Below are 23,614 nucleotides of genomic sequence, written 5' to 3'. Positions count from 1 at the left end.
ATCTCAGCTTGACTAAAGCAGCTGTTTAAGCGTTTTTGTTGTCTAGTTTCTGTGTGAGGACTGACCAGGAGCGGCCTCTGATCCGTTTCACTGTTTCCCTGCTGTTACAGCTTTCTGAAAACTGCTTGTCTTCTGTGTTTTTTCCCACCTCCCTCCACAGCTTGGCTTCTCAGTCCAACTTTCTCTTGGGCAGAGAGGAGGGCCTCTGCTGGTACTGTACTCTCTACTCTCAAGACATACAGCTTACAGCATGTCTCTTTCCTAAAATATCTGCTGCATGATGGATCCTTTGCTAAAGATTTGATGTATTTAATGGTAAAACTGCATTAAAAATGAGATGATTTGGCAGGTTAGGAGGAAAAATTCTAAACAAAAAATATTTCCATCATTCTTCTGATGGTCTTTTTGTTCATCCAACTGATAGTTTAGGTGCTATGTTAATATGGCAAAGATTGATTGATTGATCTCAGTATTTCATACCTTGATTGTCTTTTAGAATTAGTTATTGTACAAGAAACCATACCAATATGTAAAAAAAATAGCAACTCTCATAGGTAGAGCAAAGAAAAAGGAAATAAGTATTTAAAAATGTAGTAAAAACAAATAGAAAAACATGTGATGTTATGTTCAAGACACATATTGATATTGCACTGATTGTTCAGGGTTTAGATGAATTCAGGGCAACAACATCTCTCTGATAGAAACTGTTTTTGTTGTTAGATGGTCAACACCAGCAGAAATGTAATCATTTTGTCAAATCTTAAGAGCCCACAGTGCCTCTTTGTCGGTGAAAGTATGCAGTTGACCTTAAGCATTGAAAACATACAAATGATGCTCAATGCTTGAACACATAACAGTTTGATGCAATCCACAAAAAAGCAGTTTTTCTTTTCCTTTTATTGTGAAATGTCTGTTTTCATTCCTTACGTTCTTTTTAGATTGAATCTTTTATGTGTCACATGCAGTAGAAAGTACATTCTGTTTCTGTAATAGAAAAGTGCATCAAAATTTATATTAGTCTGCTGAGGCCAAAATGAAAGTGATTTGCTTGTTTTAACAGAATGAGAGGAACTTCTCATGATTAGTAAAGTGATGCAGATGTGCAGAATAGATTTCTCTAATTGTCTAAAAGTATGGAAAAGAGCTAAAAAAAATGGCACTTATGGTAAATATAAGCAAAAACATCTTAGAAATGAAATTGTTAAATGGGTGTTATGGTGACTTTCTGTTACCATGGTTACGTTCTTTACTCCACATCTCCTAACCGTGGGATTTAAAAATTAATTGTTTCCTGTATTACCATTCTCCTGTCATAAATGGGGTTAAATGCCCAAAGTTGCTCATCATAATTCTGGTTCTTAACTTTGAAAACTGTTCTAACAATAGATATGGGCAAGTTGAGGCAAATGCATATTTTTGTAGCAATTTGTGAGTAAAGAACATTCACAAACAGCAAGTTTCTATTATTGAGAAATTACTAAATTTCCTCTATTTGCATTTTGAAGAATAGCCCAAAGAAATGACACAGAAAATCATGGTTTACCAATAAAGCTACTCAAAGTTCTGATTATTTAAAAAACATTTTAATTTCTTTCTAAAGTTCTTAAACTTTTAAAATATAAAAAGTAAAATGATTTAAAGAAATTATTTAGAAAGCCTTTAATTAATTTAGCAAAAATCAATGATTTCTTCTCATATGCTATTTTTTTTCTTTCCCTACTGAACAAATTACGGTTTTCTTATTGTTGCACAAATAAGACACATTATTTTATACAAGAATGTAACTGTAGAAGAATCTGATTATAGCTAAATTTCGTAAAAGAAAAATAATTTCTCAGCAAAGCAGAGTATTTTGGGAAACCACGGCTGCAAGTGCAACTCAACACGCCTCACTGTAACTAAATGTCTGCTTCTGGCTGTGCTCACTGTGTTGTTAATGTTCGTGGAGGTGGGTGGAGGGGGGGTTAGCCTGCCGTTCTCACCTTCATCACTGTCACTGGCCTGCTGACTCGGCCATTTTCACTCGCCTCAGCATCGGCACCCCAGTGGCACCCCCATCTATCTACCTGCACACGCTGAAGCCGCGGTGCACAGGTTGATGAAGTGGGCACAGGAAGAGACAGAGTGAGCCTCGCTGCCACACAGCTGTGTGTGTGTTTGCGTGCTCAGGAAAGAAGAGGCATTTATATGTAGGACAGCAAGAGTGCACAACTTTCAGGGTGTGTGTGTGTGTGTGTGTCAGTTAGAGGAAGAGGGTGAGCGCAGACCCAGATTGCCTGGAGGAGTGCTGTCTTAAAGTCCCCTCTCAGAGTGCCAGTAATTGTGCAAGATATATTGCTGCAGATGGCTCCTGATATGACATATTAGAACACACCCGAAGGGGCGAAATGCGGTAATTGGGAGCTTCGAATTGAGATCTACTGTGTCACGCTGTGGGAAAGGAGGAGATAGAATGAGCCCAATCCCAAAAAAATATATAAAAAAATCCAGTTTTCACCGTCAAAGGCAGCGAACCCCAGTGCAGCGTCAACAACCGGTGTCAGACTCTGTGACAGCTTTGACTTAGCCTCCAGCCAGTGGAGGAGGTGAAGGCTGAGTGTGAGAGTGGAGGGGCTGATCAAAGAGCCGTGGCAGGTAGACAGGAGGTGGGTGACACCTTGGAAAGCTTTTTGGCACGCCGTTTTTATCCTGAGCATCTTAGCAAAACGTGTGCTGAAATTATCATTAGAGCAGTTTAATCAAAAGCAGAATGGTTCCTCTTCAGGCTGCGATCAAACCGTTCATGTTAGATGTGACTCTTTTCTTTGTCCGGAAACACTTGTGGGGAAAAGTCTAACTTCTGACTGACGCTGCTGGTTTTAGCTTCTGTTAATTTAAAGCTACTTTCTTAAGTTTACAGAAGGTCCAAAGTCAGAGATGGAAGTGAAACCCTGAAGGCTTGACGCTGCTGATGGGCACAAGAAGTGCTGTTTTATGTGGGAAAACTTTTTGGCTCCTTAATTTAAGTCTCTGTGTTCAGCTTAACAATCCATCAACTGGAAGATTGAACTTTTTCACCTTTTGTCAAACTTTCATATAGTTTATTGGAATTTGGTGTGATAGACTACCACAAGAAACTTTGTATATGTGTGAAGTGGATATCAGAATTGATTAATTGAGGCCATTTTCAACCTATCTGACTGAGCTTGAATTGAATTGGCAGACATTTACCTCTAGATGCTCAAAGCTGGTACAGATATTTTTCCTTTGCAGTTGTGTTCAGAAGATGTGAATACATTTGCCTGTATTACTTTTGTAACTTGTATTACTGCAACATTTTGAAAACCATCTATCCTTTTGATATTAAGTCACAGTAATGCATTGTTCTGTGTTGTCTTCTACATCTAATCCTTGTAAAATGCATGAAGGATTGTGTTTGTAGAGCAGCAGTAAAATATGTTCAAGCAGCATGAAAACTTCTATGAGAAAGAATAGACAAGAAGTTCAGTAAAAAATCAGAAACTTTTATAACAACTTCTAAAATATTTAAAATCTAAAGTAAATTGAAGCTTAACATGTAAATTATATTCTAGAAGAAACTCTTGATCTTGTATACAGATTAATAAGCAAAGATTAGAGAGTGTGTGATTGTTTATTACTGCAGCAAAAACTTTTAAGAGTTTTACTACCTACTTTTATACAAAGGAGAAAGAAAACTTGACAGATGAACCCCAAAATGCAAGTGTTCACTTTGCAGCAAGTAGAGAAATGAGGGGAAAACGTGATCGTCAGCAGTTTGTGTTGCTGCGCTGATTGAACAGAATATAAATGCATTCAGCACCGATGCTCATCTTTAGCTGTGGAACCTGACAGTAAATCCAATATGCAAGAATGATCGTGCTGCATGGTGTAATGACTCTGCTTTTATGTTGGTCTCCTGTGTCCTGTACGTCTTTGCTCTCCATGTGCCGCGGTTTGCCCAAGCTTCGTTGGCCAAGTTCACAGCTTTGCTCGGGTGTCTGGGGTGTTTCGTATTTGACAAAATGCTCAGCTTTTGCTAGCTGCACATTTCGGTGTATGTCTATTTGACCGTTGATGTAAATTCATTCAGTCACTCTGTGGAGTTTTAAAGATGTTGGCTGGACTGTGTGTTTCTTCCATGTGATTTGTTTAGTGTCCAGTAAGTAACTTTTACAAAAAAATGTTTTTTCCATATTTGTTAAAATTGTCACCAAGTCGTGACAGTATAGTATGTTAGAGATAATCTGTGAAAAAAGAAAAACAATGCACCATTCCTGGTCAGAAACAACCAATCAGAGCCAGAAGGAGGATCTTATTGCTGTCAGTCAACCTCCTGTACACTAGTCAATGTGCTAAAGGGGGAAAAACAACTCACCGTTCCAGGAAAACCTTATTCTGCTGTCATCTATGGCTATGCTAACTAGCATTAGCATTTGTGGTAGGCTATGTTGTGGTGAGTCAGCTTTATCTTAGCAAAGATCAAATGGGAGGGGGTGAGCATGAGAGTGACTGACTGCACTAAAACCCTCCTCCTGACTCTGACTGGTTGTTTCTGACTGACTTTCTGATGGTGCTCAATATTTTTTATTATTATTTTTCCCCACAGATTATCTGTTTTATACTGTCATAAAATAATGATAATTTTAACAAGTATGTGAAAAAAGTTGCGTACTCCAGTTTTAAAGCCTGACCTTAACCCTAGTATGCAGTCACTTACTGTGGCATCTCCACTTTCTCTTGTTTTTGTTTTTCCCTCCAGGTCAGTTGGCCCCGTACCTCAGAGCACCGCACTCACAGTCAACACAAACCCCAATGTCAACATCAAATCAGAACCCGTCTCCCCAAACCGTGACCGCAGCACCCCTAGTTCCACCGGCGGTCCAGCGGTGGGCACAGGGCTTCAGATCCAGGGACAAGGTCTGGTGTCCATCGCCTTCCCTGGCGCCCAGGGCCGCTCGCCCGTCGACAGCCTCAGCAGCAACGGCTCCTCCTATGAGGGCAGCGACAGGGACGATGGTGCCCAGGGTCGAGGCGGGGGGCAAGACTTCCACCACCAGGCGGCAGCCGGAGCACAGCAGTCCACCATGGTCCTGCTGCGGCCCTCGTCAGCTGAGCCTCAGGAACAGGATGGGACAAACGTCAAGAGAGTGAGATTGGATACCTGGGTGACATAAAGAAGAATAGAGGGATGGACACATGGAAGGAGGAGATGTGTACTTGTGGCTTGTGTACATGCCCCCCACCAGCTCTTGATGCCCCCCAGTTTCCCGCTCTGAAAACCCACACAGAATAAAACCACCATTGACCCAGTAACTTACTCTTCGTGCAGGAAAGTCATTCATGCTCAACACAAGCATGCAAACACACTCATGTTGCACATATGAACACTGATGCTCAGTTGTATGGCAATGTGCGTTCATGTTTGTACTTTGATGTACTCAAAAAGTAAAAACCCCCCCAGTGGGTTGAGCCAACGATCCAGGGATTACTCATCAAACGAATTACCATGTTGGACTTGATCCAGCTGCATTTTAGTAGGAGTGAGCAAGTACATTTTCAATCAGGCATAAAATTGGACTTTTGAACTACTTGACAGTTGTTGGCAGACCAGACAAACAAACCGGACTTGGTTTCCCAGAATGCCCTGCATTCTGTTTATGAATGGACCCACTATTGCATCCTCACTCTTTTTCCACAGATGTTGGTCAAACATGACAGATTCGTGCTCTGAAAGTGCCACTGAAAACGTCCACAAATGTCTTTTCTACACACCCGGCCATCCACAGCTGCGTTGCTGTCTATTCAGATTCTTGCTTCTTTGGGCGGTTTTGAACAGAGTCTCGTCCTTCTGTCCTTGACTGTCCAGAGTTTAGATTAATTTCAGTTTTGGATTTGAAGACACTAAAAAGAAAGAAAAAACTTGCTTCTCTCCCCGGCCACGCTGGCAGCTCTGTCAACAATTTGGCGCCTTGGCCCTGAACATGAAAGTGGACCCTCAGGCCTTTGCTGAATCAAACCACGCAGGCCAGCTATAAAACGAGGAGCATTATTTGTCGCCGAGGTAAAAGACTGCTTTTCTTTGAATCAGGGATGAGCTGCAACAGCTCAGTGACAGTCTCATCGTTCGGCAAACATCGTGTCGACTACAGATGCTGAGAAAGTTACATGTGTTTGGTGTGTGTGTGTGTGTGTGTGTGTTTTGTGTATACAGGTTTGTTACCTCAACTGATTGTTGTTTCTTTCTTTTTAGGAAGTGATTTGGACAAATGTTCACTCTGAGTTTTATCCTTGAACACAACTGCAATGCACACAGCTGAAATTATTTTTGTGGTAGCTGATGTTTAAAGTCGGGGAGGGATGCGTGGCATCGTGTATATAAGCAATCTGTAACCTTTGTGGCTTTTGTGTGGCAGGGATTAGGTGTTATGAAGGTTGAAATAAATAGGTAATTTACAAGTATATATTTAAACACCTTCAGACGGTTGCATGGGCAACTCCGCATCTGAGGCTATAGACTACAGCAAACGACAGGGATTGTGTATATTTATATATAGGTATATATATAAATATTATATATTCGGCAGGATATCCCTTAACGTAAGATTTAAAAGAAAAAAAAACAAAAACAAATGTTGATTCTCAGTGGATCGGTCAGTCTTTTTTAAAAATTATTTATGCGTGTATATAAAGTGTAAAATGTGGATTAGCCGAGAGAGGGCGCTGTAGAGGAAGAAAGTAAAGCAGTGGCGACTCGGACTGTTTATGAGTGAGCAATGGACTCTGTCGCTGATGGAGTGCACTTTACATTAACTCCCACCTCCAACTCCTTCACACACCTGACCTAAGAGCACACACTGATCACACAAGGCTGACACCTGGGTATGTCGCATCAGACATAGATAATAAATTTTAGTTTAGAACATTTTGATTGAACAATGTTTTTAGTTTATTTTTCTAGGATTTTTAGATTGCTTCCAATTTGTGAAAGTATTCCATTTAAAATTGATTAATTAAGATCATGAAAAAGATTACATAATTTTTTTTAAAATATCCTTACTGCGAATAGTTGCATCTCTTTAAAAATGTGTTAAAAGAGCAAAAGTGAAACTATACAATTTCTCTTTTTCAGTGGGTATGGACCAGTATAGCTTGAGAATGCTTAACAAAAATGTCAGTTTCCTGACAGAAATGGATGAAAATGTGGTTTAATTCATTTTATTTAGAAATCAAAATCCCACCTATATATGATGCATTGGACAAGTAAATATATTAATATAATGATTATTTTCACATTTATTTCTGTAGCTTTAATTTTAATCCACAGATAAAAATTAGAGTGACAAAGGAGTTAAAAGATCTGAAAGTACCTGGTTTAAAATTTGTGTAATGTATTGACACATTTAGTAATAATGTTAACATATTTCATTCTGCAGGATTGACAAAGGAAATCTAATATAAATATATAAACACAAAATAAATATTTATATTTCTTTCTAGTGTAATTGAATAGCAGGCTTACTGGGTTTTCGCCGAGCGTTTTATTTTTCAGATAGACATGCTAATTCAAGCTACTTGTAATAAGTAGTTTGTTACAAACATTTGCTTTAAAGTCTCTCTACCTTCTACAGACTGATAAATGGGAGTCGTCTGCTTTCCTATCCAGGTCTGAATGTGCACTCTACAGTCCATCTTATTTCAGGTGCAGTCAGTAAGCGTACACAGCTGACTGGCAGCTATCAGTAACAACTGTATAAATTCAAACTGCAGAAATCGCTGATATAAAATCTCTCCTCTTCAAACAACGATAAACCATAAAATGGAAACTGACCCATGCCTACACATTATCATCAGAACGTATTAATTTAAATTAAATATTTCATCCTTTTCATTCAACTGAAAATTATACTGAATACATATCAAAGTTTCAATTTCAGTATTTATTTTTTTCTGTATCAGCTGGGATGTGTTACGGTTGATTATGAACAAAATTGATCATTATGTAGTGTTGGTTATGCAATTATCACCCAACCTTCAAGAAAAAGACACGCACACACGCACACACGCGCGCAGGCATACAGATTGAAAAGATAAGGATGCCGAGGAAGTCCCTTAGATCTTTATTTAAGTTTGAGGTTTGTCTTTCTCTCTTACTAAAAGCCATGTATCTACATTTAGAGGACCACTCCTTCGCCTGTCACTGGTTGGCTGTAGTTTTATACTCTGGAGAGTTTTTTTTAAAAATCATTTTGAAGGTAAAAGGATGTGAAGGAGGTCATTTTTGTATTCTATAAAAATGTCAAAAGGTGATATTCGGGTTTAGTGGGTAGATTTTTAAAGCCGTGATGGTCAAAAGTGGAAGTTTGCGTATTTATTTTTCCTAAAAAGCATCCATTTGCTTGTGAAAAGCCCTGGGAGCGGAATTCGGGTATCATTTGATTTTAAGCCGGAGGTTTCAGAACGGCTCCTGATCTTTTAATGACTACCTCCCAAATCCTACGCAGACTTGTCGACTTTGGGCTTTACCACATCCAGGCCCTCGTCACCTCCCTTTCACCCCTGTCACTCACTCACCCAATTGGGGTTTATGTCCTCTCTGGAGGCTTAATCTCGAAATTGCACAAACACACACAAATACACCAATGGTCCATTGCACACACACACGCTCATCCTCTAGTTCGCTTCATCCAGATAGCAGGTCATGGCGCTGAGATGAAGTTGAATCATTTTTGGGGTCAGCTCGATGCCTCGGCTTCATCACGTTCCGCTCAGTTCAGAAGTAGGTTCTCATTTTCTTATCTCTGTCTGTCACTCTCTTGCAGCCGCTGATCCTCTGTTTGACAAGTGTCAGTGTCAATAATGCTTGTCAGAGTGCGTGGCAGAGTGAACATGCAGTAAATCCCCAGAGTGTAAACACTTTGACTGTTAAGACTGTTGTGCCCAGAGCTTCGAACAAAATGAAAAAGAAAAGGCAATTTAAGTCTGAAAGTACCAGGTTTTTTCCAAAAAGGTAACAAAGAGGCAGCTTTGTGACACACCCATAGACCAACACTAGGGGTCGCTGTTATCATAGAAAGACAATCGTGCTGATAAATGGTTCTTTCTCCCTTCCCTTGCCCCTGACAAAGCGATACACGCCTCTGTATAATGATGTCTAGAAGTCTCACTGACTTTCCAGTGTTAACTTGTGCTGGTGACAGTCTGTTTTCTTGTTCTCTACAGATCGATATTATTATTACTATTATCATCATTACCACAGAATTCACTGCTGGTAGATGTCATGATGATATGGAACTCTTGAGTTTCTTTGTGTAGGTTAGACATTTTGTTTTATTTTTGAAATTTGATTTTATTCTATGAAAATATCTTATAAATATGTATTTCTGTTTTCTCTTCTTGGGTTTATTTTTATTTTGTTTGTTTAAAAAGGGTGTTACTAATGTTGCACGATTTTTATGACCTGACACAACACAAGCGTGGTGATGATTTCTTTTTTTTTTTTTTTTTTTCATTAGTACAAAAGCGAGTGGACTGCGACAAACCGCTTCTATGCTGCAGCTTTTGAGTTCAAGATACGAACTTGTCGGTCCACACAGAGGTGGTGGGGTGGGGGGGCTTTAGGAGGGGCAGCGTGACACGTCTAATTTATTTCTGACCAGACACGATGATGTCAATGCATGGCCATTTTAAAAACAAGAGAAAGTGAATCATGTCGTAGGAAACAAAGTGTAATATTGACACAAACACACGTCACACAAGATGACATTTAAGAAAAGAAAAAAAGAAATTGAAGTAAAAGTTTTAAGTAAATTATAGCTAATATATTGTGTTTGGCTAGTCGGCTTTTTTTGTTGTAAAAATATTTTTTGTTGTTTTTTTGGAGAATGATATACAATTTGTGTATATTTTCATAAATAAAGTATGCACTGATATGTTATTACAAATTCTATACTGCTTTTACAAAAAAAAAGTGTTTGTTATTGTACCAAAGTATCCATTGGTCCCAGCTTACCCTCCTCCCCTTTTTGCGTATGTTTTACCGTATTTTATATATTAAATAGACAAGTTGACCTAAAGTCTGAGTTTGTCATTTGTTTTGAGAGTCAGAAGACATTTCCATAATTTGACCACTAGAGGGCCCTAAAGTGTTTGGTGTCGGTGATCATATATTGAAAGAAGTGTTAACCACAGTTAAATAAAATAACAAACTGACAAAATGTTAATTAATGCCGTGTTAAAGTTGACAAAAATGTTCTCTACAATACACAGATCATTTTAAATGAATGTTTTTGGATAAAGTTTTGCTGTTAAAGGTGGTTTCAGAACACAATTATGGTGACATTTCAGATGTTGGTTCTGGTACTTTATCTGACATTTTGACTTTTTAAAGGTGACTTAAGTTTTCAATATTATGCATAAAACTTGCAGATTTTATTGGATTAAATGTAGATGGTCGCTAATTTGTCTCTGAAACATCAGTTTTTATAGTACATGCTTTTCATAGGCTAAAAACATGAAAATTACTTTTTAAAAACGCGACTGATTGGGTTAAATTTAGAGGAGAAAAAAATCCTTAAATGACTAAGACATTTGATTCTTTGAATTTGTCACATAAGAACTATTCTTTTGATGGTGATAAAATAGCAAGGAGTCTATTAAATGATAAAATGTTATAAATTGGAATGAAATCTGCTGTCAAGTTTTCCTCTCACATGTGGAAGCAAAGGAAAAAGTTCACAGGAACACATTTAACTGTTTAAATTAAAATAAAACATGCGTCTTTAATTCGTACTGATATTGATAGCATTTTGACCCTTTAATTTACTGTTACCTTAATAGTTGTGGTTACTGAGTACTTTGTAAACAACATTTTAAATATAAATTGAAAAGATGTGTTTAAATTTTGTTTTCAGCATGCTGGGAGTAAGACATGTTTGTCATGTTGTCGTTTCACAGAGACAGATGCTTGATGGAGGTTATGCCGCAAACGTGACCACTTCTTTAAAACTGCTTGTCCTGACCAAATGCTGACATAATCAGGTGGTTTTGCAACAGTTGTTCAACTCTTGTTTTAGAGAAACACACGCACTCTTGTGACTCAGTAGGCTACTAATAGCAATACACACACACACTCACACAGCTGAGTCAAAAGTCACACTGGACAAATTGACCATTGTCTGATGGACAGCTGACTCTATTTCCTGCTGCTGGGTGTGGATAGCAGAACTTGCCAGGGGTGATACACTTTTCAGGTCAAAGACTTATCGCTTCGACATCAGTGAGATCAGCCTTATCAGGTGTGTTTCTGTTGTGATCCTCTGTGGTTGCTATGAGACAAAGCAGTGGAGAGTTGGATGTGACTGAATGTCTTTCCCAGCAACGTCCTGCTGTCTGGGCGTGGCATGTCTGCATCAAATTAGATTCTCTGGGCCCTGATTGAATTACTGAGAGGGCATCTGCTGACAGACGCACACAGATACCAACCGGTGGAGGAACCAGGCCTCGCTGATCTCTAAAGTTTGAAGACAACATAAAAACATATTAAATGAAACGGCATGTGGTAAAGCATTAACCAACATGCATTTTAAGTGTTTTTTTTTTTATCCATGTCTCATTTGTTGCTGTTGTATTGGAGGTAATCATAACCAAGAAGCTAGGAACATCATGTTGGAGGGAACATTTAGGGTTACATTTACAAAGAGAGAAACGCAACAAGGAACTAACCTGTGAGCCATTTGGCAAGAGCAGGATCTGACAAAGCAATGTGCAAACTAGAGGCTGATAATGATCCTAACTCTGAAAATGACATTGCTCCTGCTGTTGACTCTGGGGAAAACAAAACTGTTGCTATTTCTGGTGATGATGGGGCTGCTGAAGATGATTTAGGAGGATATAATATAATAAAGTGCAGGATTAAGAGATGCTCTGGAGATGTAGAAAATGGTGGTAATTCAGACTCTGGCATCCATGATGCCAGTCTTGGAAAGTATGCTATTGCTGCTGCTTCTTTTGAGGACTATGATACTGAAGAAAATTTTGTTTAAAAACCTCTGAACATGGCAACAATTGTCACTAGAGTTAATAGTGGAGACGATTCGGGGAAACCTCAACTTGGGGAAAGATAGCCTAAAATTAATAACTAGACAAATAAAAAAAATAATCTCTGACTGACCTACAGTTCATTGTTCTAAGTGTAAGATCAGTCCAATATTTGTAACTATAATTGAATGTGAAATTTTAGATTTTACATTAACATTTTCTGCATGGACAATTTTATGTCTCACTAACAAGTGTCTAACCTTTAGTATGGACACAAATATTCAGGTCACAGGTTTCCTCATGAAGAATCAGTCAATATTTCCTACCCATGGATCATTACTTCAGTCTCACTCATCCCTGATTTCTAAAAACAACTTGCAGCTGTCATTAGCTGATTGCACTCTGCAGTGCAACTCCTGTTCTATTTTAATACAACTCTGTGTCTGATAACTTCATTGTGTTGAATTAAAGTCAGATGCTTCAATCCTCACACGGGACAGACAAGTTTACCAATGGCAGGAATCAATAGACATGACCAATCAGGATGTTTTTGATTTTATTATTTTTACTCATTGTTATCTTGGAGACAAAGGCTTTCTTCTGGTAAAGAACTTGTTTTGTTAAAGAACTCAGGTTTTACTCATCTGATGAATCATCTATGGCTGTAAACTTCAGTTCACAACTGACCAAAAAAGTCAGCAAAACTAGAGACTGAAAAAAGACCCAAGAGATGATTGTCCACCGCACTGAAATCAGTCTGTTGTTAGAGTATCCTTAGTGCCGCATAGAAAATGTCCTGATGACCTGTGAGTTAAATTCTGTATTGCACAGTCAGCTGGTCAGAGGTCACAGTGTGACGAACTGGGCAGATTTCATCTCCCAACTGGAGCAGCTGTAGAATTTTTTGAAGCAGTCTGAAAAAGATTCTGGACATGCCTTTGGTCTCCTTTAAGACATGCAACCTTAATCATTCATCCTAATTATGAATTAACAAAGTTTATACAAGGAGCCTATTCATTAGTTGACTTCTTCACCTGTTTTGTAAACCTTGCTGTTGCTTTTTCATCCAAGTTTCAATATATATATTAGAATAAAGCTTAACCAATGATACTATTATTCAATACCTTACGGGAAAGTAGTTTTAGTAGAATGGCCCAGTTAAAGTTTGTAAATTGTTCTACATTGACATAATATGTCTGCAAAATAAAAAGTAAACAAAATTCACTTTAGTTTGTTGCTGCAACATGCTTGATTGAGATTCACTGCTCATTAATAAAGACACTGTTTAATGTAGAGAGTCTGGGCCTTTTCCATTGGAGCCTTTTAGAAAAACATTTCCAACACCGGCAGTGTGTGAGAACCAGGTGTAGGAACACACTGCAAAGCCACCTTCACATTATCCCCTCCTGTAAATGTTCTCCTCTTGTCATAAAAATCTAAGAGTAATTGAATGAAACATATGAGATGAATATTTATTTATTCTGTTTTATGTTCTCCTCCATGTTCCCCTTAAATTTTCAGAGCTGACCAGCTATAAAGATTGGAAAGTCTCTGGCAGTTCCATCAATCAGCAATGACATCAGAAATAAATCAATGGGGATGGATGATGGATGGCAGATGGCCTTCAGAGAACGCACTACAACAATGAGATAAAACAGGCTCAGGTCTTTCTTAATGGACACCCTCCCCCTATTCTCCACAGACCAACATCCATTGGTCATGGCTAAACTAATGGATGCTGACCTTGGAGACCAAATGTTTTCTTTATTTGCTGACCTTTTACATTTCAGTAGTTTAGATGCTTTTAGAATTGATATATTGTGACAAAGGGCCTGGGGAGATGATTATGAAGCCAGAAGTTATAATACAGGATCAATCGATACAACACGACTGGAATCTATGTAAAGACCAATAATATATTTTTAAAAGCTGTTTTAGATGTTCATAGATGTGGGTAAAATTCCCCCAGAACATGTCCTGATTGTGTACATGTCTCAAACACAATAATCCGTAATTAGCAGCTACGCCAGGTTTCGCTGTAACTTGGGAGCTTGTTAGTGAAATCTTGGCATGTGGCAAATACATGTTATTGACGATCAGATAAACACTCGGAAACAAAGTTTTATGTTAAGTTGCCAAGAAATATGATTACCGGTACTGTGGCCATGAAATCAAACACCCATGAAGATTTATACAATGTGCCAAATGTTGTAATGCCTCAACCAGATAATAAACACTTCCATATTGAAAAAAAATAATTACTCCCTTGGTGGGCTCTAGATTAATAGAATGCCAAGTTGGTTATTGTTTTTCTGTTCTGCAGAAATTAGTATTCTGATTCTCATTAGAATTTAATGAAACTTTCAGCTTACATTTCAGTAAGTTATAGCTTTCTTCTGTTGAGTTTTGGGGTTTAGATAGTATTGTTGATTAGTGCTCAACACCACCTAGCAAGCCAGACAGCTGTCGTAACAAGATTCCAGCACTTCAGCATTGTCCGTGAATACAACCATCTGTAGTTTCCTTCCTCACTGAATCCCCCACCAGGAAGATTTGGTCGGCAAAGAGGCGAGGGTCTACTAAAATAGCCGGCATTGTTGGGCAAACTGACAAATGAAAGATGTGGGGGGTGTGAGGGAGTGGGGTGGGGCGTGGACAAGATGAGGTCACATATTGTTCTCGCTTTAGTTCTTTTTGCACAGCCATCTCCTGGGGAGCCTGAATGCTTGTGGAAGACCCTGGTGCAGCTTTGTTGACCCTCCTGCTGTAAGGTCAGTTAACCTGGTAAATTGCTAAGTCCAAAAACACACAGAAAAACACCCACAGCTTTCCAGAGTGCAAACCAAAAGGGAGGCTAGATGGATGCTGCTGGAAGCATGTGAGCAGTTTGGTTCTTGACCTTCTGTTAACGATGCAACTGTTGTCTAAGATAAAACTTCAAAGTTGTAAAAGCCCAATAATTACTGAACAAGTTATTTTATAATATACATTTTATATTTCTAAAAATATACAAATGTTAATGTTATCATTGACAACCTCTTGCGGTTTTGTATTTATTTGTAGAAAAAGATTTTTCTCTGAGAAGTACAAAGTTATACTGTTAGTGTTTGGAGGTTCTTCAATAGTAGACTGCATAAACAAGAAAGTTGTCAGATTTTTTAAAAGCTTCAGGTTTTGCACGTTAAATACTTGCTAATTCTTTATTTAAAAACTTGTCATATTCCAGTAGTTCCATTAAAAAGATACAATATATATTTATGTATAACAATGCTAAAAGCTGTATCAGTTAGAACTGCAACATGTTCGAAACACTGATTTAAAAGCCTGGATGCTCCATGCAGACAAATAACACAAGAAACAAAGCATTATGAGTCTACACTTTATTTTCTACTTTGAGATTACCACAGCTTTAATAACCTTTTACAATGAGAAGGAAAACCAATTGCTCATTCTTTCTACACGAGGAACACATGCAAAGACAACTCATTTGAAAGCCAATGAATTTGAAATTGTTGTCAATGCAATGGCAGCTCTACAAGGAATCCTAGCCTGCTGGTCTTATTGATTTCTATTAAACAGCTAAATCAGAATAGGCACTGATCAATAACTGTTTTGACTTTCAAATGATACTCTGTTCTATTTTCATGCTCTTCTCACATGCAAAGACTTATAATCTTCTCAACATGCATACTACGAGGGTAGAACAATTTAAATATCAGAATAAAAGGACATTTTAGACAACTGTCTCCAATTAGTAGTAAGAGAGGGCACAGTGGTTGTTTATTCTCTAAGAAATGCACAACGGCAACTTTGGGTTTCAGATGCATCAAATAAAACCACAATATAACCCTTGACAGTTTCTTTTTGGATCTATGAGTTGATTTGACTATAACATTTACTTCTTTAGGCTGTTTCCTCTCCAGATGACCAAGATTCGGCCTCAACATCTGATTCCTCAGAATGGACCATCTCACCCTCAACTATATTTTTACATAACACCTTCTTCACTTCGGCATTCCCCTGTTCCTGTTCTTTTGTTGGATCCAGGCCAGACAGGTCAATATCCACCTTGGAGTTCCCATTAATTACCTTTGGGTTCTCCAAGTTCCCCCAATCCCTGTTGTCAGCAAATCCTTGATTATGATTGGTTTGCTCAGCAGATTTATTACAGGCATCGTTTGGTGTGTAAGTGGCACCAGTCTCCAAAGAGGACACCCAGAAGTCATTCTTTCCATCAGAGGTGAAGTGACTATGGAAACTGCTGTCTTTTACATCCTTTACTTTGAAAATATCGTTTTCATTCAGGGCACTGTCAAGGGAAACTTCAACAGGCTCTTCCTGATGTATGATTATTTTGTCTGATATTTCGTGTAGGTTATCATTCTTTAGATCGTGTTTAATCTGGTCACTCATTTCAGATTCCTTTGTTGTGTTTTCTGGGTTTTCCCACTCAGTTGTTTCTCCATCCTCAAGAAACTTGTGAAAGTCCTCAGCATCCTTAGTGGGATGTTCTTGGGATACATTTGATCTTTCCTTAGGAAGCGCCTCGGTTTTCTCTGTGGGAGCATCAACATCTTGTGGAGGATTTGAATCTGCTGTTACCAGTAACACAGAGCTTGGATCTTCTATAATGCTGATGTCTTCCATATCTGACCTGCTGAGGAAATCTTTCAATTCAGAGTGATTTTCAGTTCCATCAACATGAGACACCCGATTGTGCTCACTGTCGTCCTTTCTTGTCTCTGGGTTATCTACAGCTTCTTGATTAATAGGATGGATGTCCTCCTCAGTCAGCTTGTTTGTTGAATTTATCTCAACATATGAGTCACTAAAAAGTTGCCTCTCTAGAGCCACATCTTCAACTATAGTGGAAGATAGTTGTTCATAGTTTGCACTCATTTCAGGCTCAGAGGATTCTGTCTCCTCTATTAACTTTTCAGTTCCTTTTTGCTCATTCACAAGCTGAGTGTTTGCTGAAGGTATTTCAACAGTTGGATCACTGAACAGTTGCCTCTCTGAAGCATCTCTTGTAATTGTAGTAGCTGGTTCAAATTCAGATTTGACAATCTCACTGGAAGAACCTCCTGCTGCTTTTTCAGTCTCTTTTTGTTCTTTCACTTCCTCCTCAGTCAGAGTGCTTGCCAACTGTACCTCAGGAGATGAATCACTGAAAAATTGCCTTTCTAAACTCTTGCTTATAACTGCAGTGGTCAAAGCAGACTCGTAGTTTTCACTCTGTGTTGTGTTACCTGTAATTTCTTGTTCATTCATTTCCTTGATGGATTTTTGATTCATTTCTAAGATATCTTCTCTGACTTTCTCATGTCCAAAATGAGTGCTGTAGCTATCTGTTGACAAATTTTCTAACTCTTGTTCCACTAGTCTGTCTATCTCCAGTTCCTCATCATAGTCTATATTAGTGTGTACAGTGGCTCCAGTAAGTTCTTCTGTTTCCTCTTCTGAATGTCCCTCAACAAAACTCATCACCATTTCTTCAACCTTCTCAGCATCTTTCAAAAGTATATCATACTCACTTACTTTTTTACCTTGATCAGCATCCCTATCTTCAACATGAGTGTATCCCATATTATAGTCATCATCCACTGTCTCCTCTTCCACTTCCTCACACAGATCTTCCATGGTTCCAAATGTCTTTGGCTTGCCATCAGCCCATGTTCCGCTTCCTGCCTCTCCAGCTTTCTTTTCCTGTTCACCTTCACTGGACTCACTTTCAACAATGTGTGATGCTTGAGTGTTGGCATCAGTGTCATCGCTTTTGTATCGGATCAGGGGACGAGTGTCTGCAAGAGTATTATCCTGAGCATAGCTGTCACTCTCCAGCTCTGTCCTCCATGACACAGAGACATTCTGCGAGTCCTCTTCATCCCCTCCCTCTTCTGTGTCAGGAGGTGGAACATGCTCCAGCTCCCATATAGCATGGTGTCCTTCATCTACCTGTGGCAGTACAAAGTCCATGTTGCCTTCTTGACCAACCTTTCTGTTCTCCTCTGGATCTTTTGTTGATATGTCCTCCTCTGGCTCAGCATGTTGCTTGTTCCCTTCATTTTCTACACCATCATCTATCCTTTCACTGACCTTTCTCTCTATTACACTGTCCCATGTATCCATCTCTTCCCCATCAGGATACAATTTGTCCTCATCATCCCTTTCATTAACTTCCACAGTGGAACTGCTACTTTCTTGTCTCATAATCACAGCATCAACATTCGAAATGCTTTCATCATTTCTGTTAAAAACACTTTCAAGGGGCTCACATTCAAATTCAGGACTACTTGGTCTGGATTCAAAGGTCGGTTCAAGCATCGCTTCAGTTTCTGAATCTGAAGTCTCATCTTGAACATGCTCTACCTTTGTCGACCCATCAGCTTGAGCCCTTAGATGTTCTACGTTTTCTTCTTCAGTTTCCCCTTCAAAGGCCAGATCCTTCAATAGTTCATCTGAGAAATTACATGGTAGCTCTGTTATTCTGACATCATATGATGTAGGGCTGAGTGCTGTGGACTGCTGGTTGCCAATTTTCTCATTTAAAGGTTCCTCCCTGCTAAGACCTAACACTGCTGTATGGCTGACAACTGACTCAATGACTCTTTCTACCACTGTTTTATCTTCATCCTCAGACATTCTGTTGGATGCCTCTTCCTCATTAGGAGGTGATAAAGGTTCAGCATAAGTGACTTTTTCATGAACCTCCTCTGGCCTAAAGTTTTCAGCTGCTCCATTCTGAACTATTTTTGGATAGGGGCTTTCTAGAGTTGCAGACTTTACTGCAGCTGTTTCTGCAGGTTTGCTTGAAGTCTTTGGGGGTTCTCTTAAAGCTGCAGGTCTTCTGCTCAAGAATTGTGTTGCAGTTATTACGGACCCTGTTCTGCCTTGGCCGGGTGAGGGGTAAGTGGTCTTGAGGCTAGCAGACAGCTGGATTGGGTAATTCTTTTTAACCCCATGGGGACTCAGAACTGCATCTGTGGCGGAGAGAAGTCATGAATAAACAATGAACCAAGCCGCTGGGATAAAGATGGCTTGTACAAATGCTTTTAGAAAAAAATTAAATTAAACAAAGCTAATTAATTGGAAAATTCTGTCAAATATGGTATGATATCTAATGCCACCACAGAACACTGTCTAATGAGTAAGATACAGTCTGCCTCACCAAACCATTATTAAAATCTATGTTCTCTAGTGGGTCTGGACACTAATGGGGAGATATCGATTTTCATTTCCTTCATTGATGTCCAGGCTACGGGAAGGGAACCCATATGGCTCAATAACCATTCCCCAATGGTTATTGGGGAATGGTTTCTGGTCGGCTTGTGTTGCAGGGCCCAAAGTGCCTACGTCAGCCCCTTTCATCAAGCCCCTCCATTCCAAAGCTCCTGCGCAACTAATGAGGTTACAAACTGTGTCATGTACCCCAGTATGAGCTTCTACTTAGACTAAATGAAATTATTATCTCTAAAAACAGGAAGTATTCTTCTTCTCTTTTTTATCTGACATAGTTTACTACGGCAGCAAAATGACTTCATGTTCCTTATGTACTCTTAATGTTTCCATTAATTACCTCTAATTGAAATGCTTCTTGGCTTATTCAACAAAACTGCATCTCTTCCAAGGCCCTCGCCATCCAGCAAAGCTCTGTGGAGGTAACCGCATGAGAAAATATTACAGTCATACACAAATAACACATTGTTTATGCATTAAAAGAGTGAAAGGCAGCACAATGCTACACACTGAACAGTGGGTGGGAAGAGCAAAAGTGCAAAGAGACTTTAGCTGCTTTCCAGCAGGAGCTCCACATTGAAGTCTGTTGTTATGGTAATAAGGAAAGGCCCCGCCACTAAGGAGCCATCTGCACAAGCCTCTGCCATCAATTCCTTTCACACACACACACACACGCCCACACGCACGTGCACACACCTACAGAATAAGGAGCACACAACTGACGGCTGATATTGCAAGCAGCTCATGCAGCACTAATACCCATGTTTCCATTTACACATGTGGATTCCAGCACATAGACTCAAAATTAGCTGCATTGATCTAATTTGATCAAAATGTTGAGCATCGCTGCTAACCTGCAGCTCGTGATAACAACAGATCCAAAAGCAATAAATGATACAGAGGTTTGTCCTTCAGTAATGACCTCTCCTCTCCCTCCCCTGTGCTGATACTCTAGACTCCCAAAGCTCATAGATCGGCTGCAACTCTCAAGAAGAGGGTCAGGGTCAATACTTTGAGGAGGGGGAGCATGAGTGAGGAGGCTCTGCTTCATAAAGGATACGTTACTCTGTTCAAAGCAGCAGAGGCTGCAGTAACAATGAAAAGACCTTAGGTTCAGACGGCCACTCTCGCCTCAGACAGCTTTTTGCTTGTCTGTTCTCATAGTGATGGATGTCTATTGATTTTTTCTGAGCAGCAGCCTAGATGTGTTTAACTAATAGTGTAAACTGAAGGTATACAATTTGATATACTTTACTGTCCTATTTTTATGCTTTATGTAGACACCCAGTGCACTCAACTTTCAGAGGCTTTTAATGTTTTAAGCCATGGATGCTTTAGGACGCCAGAATCCTCTGCTTTTAGTGCTGCATACCTGTATGTTGCAACTTCCAGACCCAGAGACATCTTCATCTGCATCAGGCTGTGGTTCTCCTGAAGGAGGTGGTCTATCTGCTGGCCCAACTCCACTTTTTCCACCTCCAACTCCTCTAAGTGTTTCTGCCAAAACAGGGAGTCAAACAGGAAAGGGAAGCAGTTAGAGTAAGCATGATAACCTCTTTGTTCTTCTATTTTTACTCTTTACTCAACTCTTGCTAAAAGATGAAAGAGGTTACTTAAAAAAAGACAACACTTAGATGATCCTATAACTTATATATAACTATGACCTTTATCTATCCAGGTAAAATCATTGTGAAGATTAATAAGCTGATCTGTTTTTCCTGGGAAGACAGGCACCAATGTAAGCCCACATTTGATGATAGTCATTCTGGAGCACAGTGGGGAGCAAACCTAGAAAGACCTCATCTTTGTGTGCTGGGACCTCATAAGTGACCCAGAGCAAATCCCAAACATCAATCCATAAACATGAGGCTCCCAATTGCTTTCAAACAAAATCTTTTCATTCTACTAAAATGCAAAAGGAGCATACTGAGTGAATTCGCTGAGAGTAGAATTTGAAAACAAAGTAAATTCTTTAGTAGACCTAAAACCTTTACATGAAATAAATGCATTAAAAATGTTTTAGATTAATATTTGTATCACTGACAAGTGTTTAATTAATAAGTAATTCTCTTCAGACTTTGTCAAGTCAGAAGACATTAACACGCAACAGCAGACATGTCTAAACTCCATCTTCTGTCACAGGCTGATAATTAAGAAGAATTCACATTAGGCTGTGGTTTGTCACTTTATGTTCTCAGCCAGGAATGACTCACTGTACATCCGTCTAGAGGCCTTCTCAGATAGAAGCAACCCAGTTCCACAATTTGCTGAATGCAAAAAGTCAAAGAAGCACTCATTCTATCCTCAATCAATAATCAATGTATCTAAATACCTAGGATTAAGTCTATGTATTAAGGCTGAATAACTAGTCATATTAATTTCATCATAAGAGTGATAAAATGGTAAAATTCTTTGTCGTGATTATTTTTAAATACAAACAGTAACAGATGTGAGAAAACTTGAGTACATTTTGAGAAATCGTATAAATAAGTTCAATTCTATCAACATTTCACTGGTGTATCCTGAAATACTTTTTTCCTTTACATAAAAATTACCCCTGGATCAGTACTTCAGTGTCTATGCTCTGTAATTTTTGTCTTTTCAAGCAGTGCTAAATGGTTGCTTATGCTGACCCAGGTTCTAGTCCTGCTGGAGGTTTCTTCTTGTTAAAGGGACATTTTACTTTCCACTATTGCTACAGGCTTTGTCCAGGAGGAGGGATTGTTGCAAATCAGAGAGTCGCTTGGAATAGCTTGACTGCATTGCTTAATAACTAAACAATCCTAACTGTGGATGCTAAATTGAGTTTTCTTAGGTTTGAAAAAAATGATTAAAGATACAAAATATAATGTGAGAATTTTAAATCCAAACTAAAGCAGACTGCTCACCCCAAGTTGCTGGATCTCCTGACAGTGCTCCTCACTGCGCTGGGCTACGGTCTTCTCCAGATGTAGCCTGACATCCTGAGCAGAGACAATCTCCTTCTCCAAGGTCTGAAGTTTTAGTTGGCTCTCACGTTTCTCTAGGCAAACTTGACTCAAACGACTCCTGGCCTGATCAAGCGACTCCTCCAGCTGAACTAACTGGCCCTGGTAGGATTCTGAGGCCTCCTGCCAAGCTCTGGTTGCCCTCTGGGAAAACTCATGCCCCATCTTGAGGAGGTCTGGCGTCTGTTTGCTCCTGTGTATTTGGTTTGGAAGCATTTCGGCTCTGGATTGGGACAGAGTGGCCTCCAGGTGGGTCACATCTTCTTCGTGGGTTTGAATTAGGAATTTCATTTCATGTTCCAGCTGATTGACCTTCTCCCTGAGCCAGATCTGTGCTCTCTGTTCATTTTCCAGCTCCTTCCTGCTTTGCTCCATTTTTGTCTTGGCCAGCATTTTGGCCTCGGCTTCCATCTGTCTCTGCATCTCTAGGGCTTGTATCTCCTCAGTCAGTTTCTGAACTTCCACCTCTGTGAGGACCCTCTCCCTCCAGGTTGCATCCACTTCCAATCTCGTCTGTCTCAGCTCTTCCTCTAAGCCCCTCCTGCGTGTCAGAGTCCCCTGATTATTGTGTCTAAAAACTTTGATCTCATTTGCAAGCATTTCATTTTCCTCCTCTAGACATTTGACCCAACTGAGGTAGGTTTCAAGGCGTCGGTTTAGGTTCAGCATCTGTTGCTTCTCCTCACCAAGGTGGTTTGGAAGGAAGATTTTATGCACTCCGTGGAGCTCCATGTTAGTTAAGAAAAAATATATTTTGGAAAATGAGGTTTCTTTCGGAAGTAAAGGGATTATGATTTGGCAGTCAGCTCTGTCTCGTCGTTCCAAGCCTGAGTCAGCGTGTGGGGTTTCCTTGTTTCTGAGGGAGCGTCCCGTGAAGTCTGGTGGAGTGACTGCCAGCAAAAAAAGATATCTCTTTCTTGCTGGGTTTAATGAAGGGGCCGGGCTCATGGACACGAGGGGAGGAGTAAAAAGGGTGGGAGGAGACTGGAAACTGTGGAGAGAGAGGAGAGCTAACAAGAGGAAGGACACAGAGGGAGAGAGGGAACTGAAGCAGGATATCGGAGATGGGATGGAGGATTGCAATAAGAAGAGTGGCTTAGATAGGAAAGGGCAGGCAGAGGCCATGATGTAATTTACAATATTAACTCCTTCCTTACTCAGTGCTTTGTTGTGATATGCATGATAATGCAGAAAAGCCACACATTGTAGTCTTTGGTATTCACGTTTCACCTTCTGTCACTGATAAATTAAGAGCTAAATGTTTAGTGTGTGGCTTTAAAAAAAAAAAAAAGAAGAAAAAGCTTGACTCAGGTTGTTGAAGGTTTGACAAAATGGGGACTGGTGAGGAGATGACT

The 23,614-nt window shown here is 39.5% G+C and overlaps 2 protein-coding genes across 14 annotated transcripts in view; one reads left to right on the top strand and one right to left on the bottom strand.

The window, feature by feature from the left end:
- LOC102228446 (myocyte-specific enhancer factor 2D homolog) overlaps positions 1 to 10,073 on the top strand; it is a 115,896-nt gene extending 105,823 nt beyond the window's left edge. For 9 of the 13 annotated variants that reach the window (XM_023330372.1, XM_023330378.1, XM_023330376.1 and 6 more), the window contains 2 exons: positions 161 to 211; positions 4,760 to 10,073. In XM_023330372.1, coding sequence (XP_023186140.1) covers positions 161 to 211; positions 4,760 to 5,174 — 466 coding nt within the window. In that variant the 3' untranslated portion in view covers positions 5,175 to 10,073. The remainder of the gene's footprint in view (positions 1 to 160; positions 212 to 4,759) is intronic. The other 4 variants (XM_023330379.1, XM_023330380.1, XM_023330381.1 and 1 more) reach the window with 1 other exon arrangement.
- Positions 10,074 to 15,401: 5,328 nt separating this feature from the next.
- LOC102216572 (nestin) lies at positions 15,402 to 23,145 on the bottom strand. Its single transcript, XM_014469301.2, has 4 exons — positions 22,161 to 23,145; positions 20,645 to 20,769; positions 19,613 to 19,686; positions 15,402 to 19,016 (listed from the first exon to the last, which is right to left on the bottom strand). Exons 1-4 carry the CDS (start codon positions 22,989 to 22,991, stop codon positions 15,940 to 15,942), a joined length of 4,107 nt encoding a protein of 1,368 aa, XP_014324787.1. The 5' UTR covers positions 22,992 to 23,145; the 3' UTR covers positions 15,402 to 15,939.
- Positions 23,146 to 23,614: the final 469 nt, after the last annotated feature.

Source organism: Xiphophorus maculatus, chromosome 3 (assembly GCF_002775205.1).
Source record: "Xiphophorus maculatus strain JP 163 A chromosome 3, X_maculatus-5.0-male, whole genome shotgun sequence".
NCBI lineage: Eukaryota > Metazoa > Chordata > Actinopteri > Cyprinodontiformes > Poeciliidae > Xiphophorus > Xiphophorus maculatus.
This window is presented reverse-complemented; position numbering and strand designations above follow the sequence as displayed.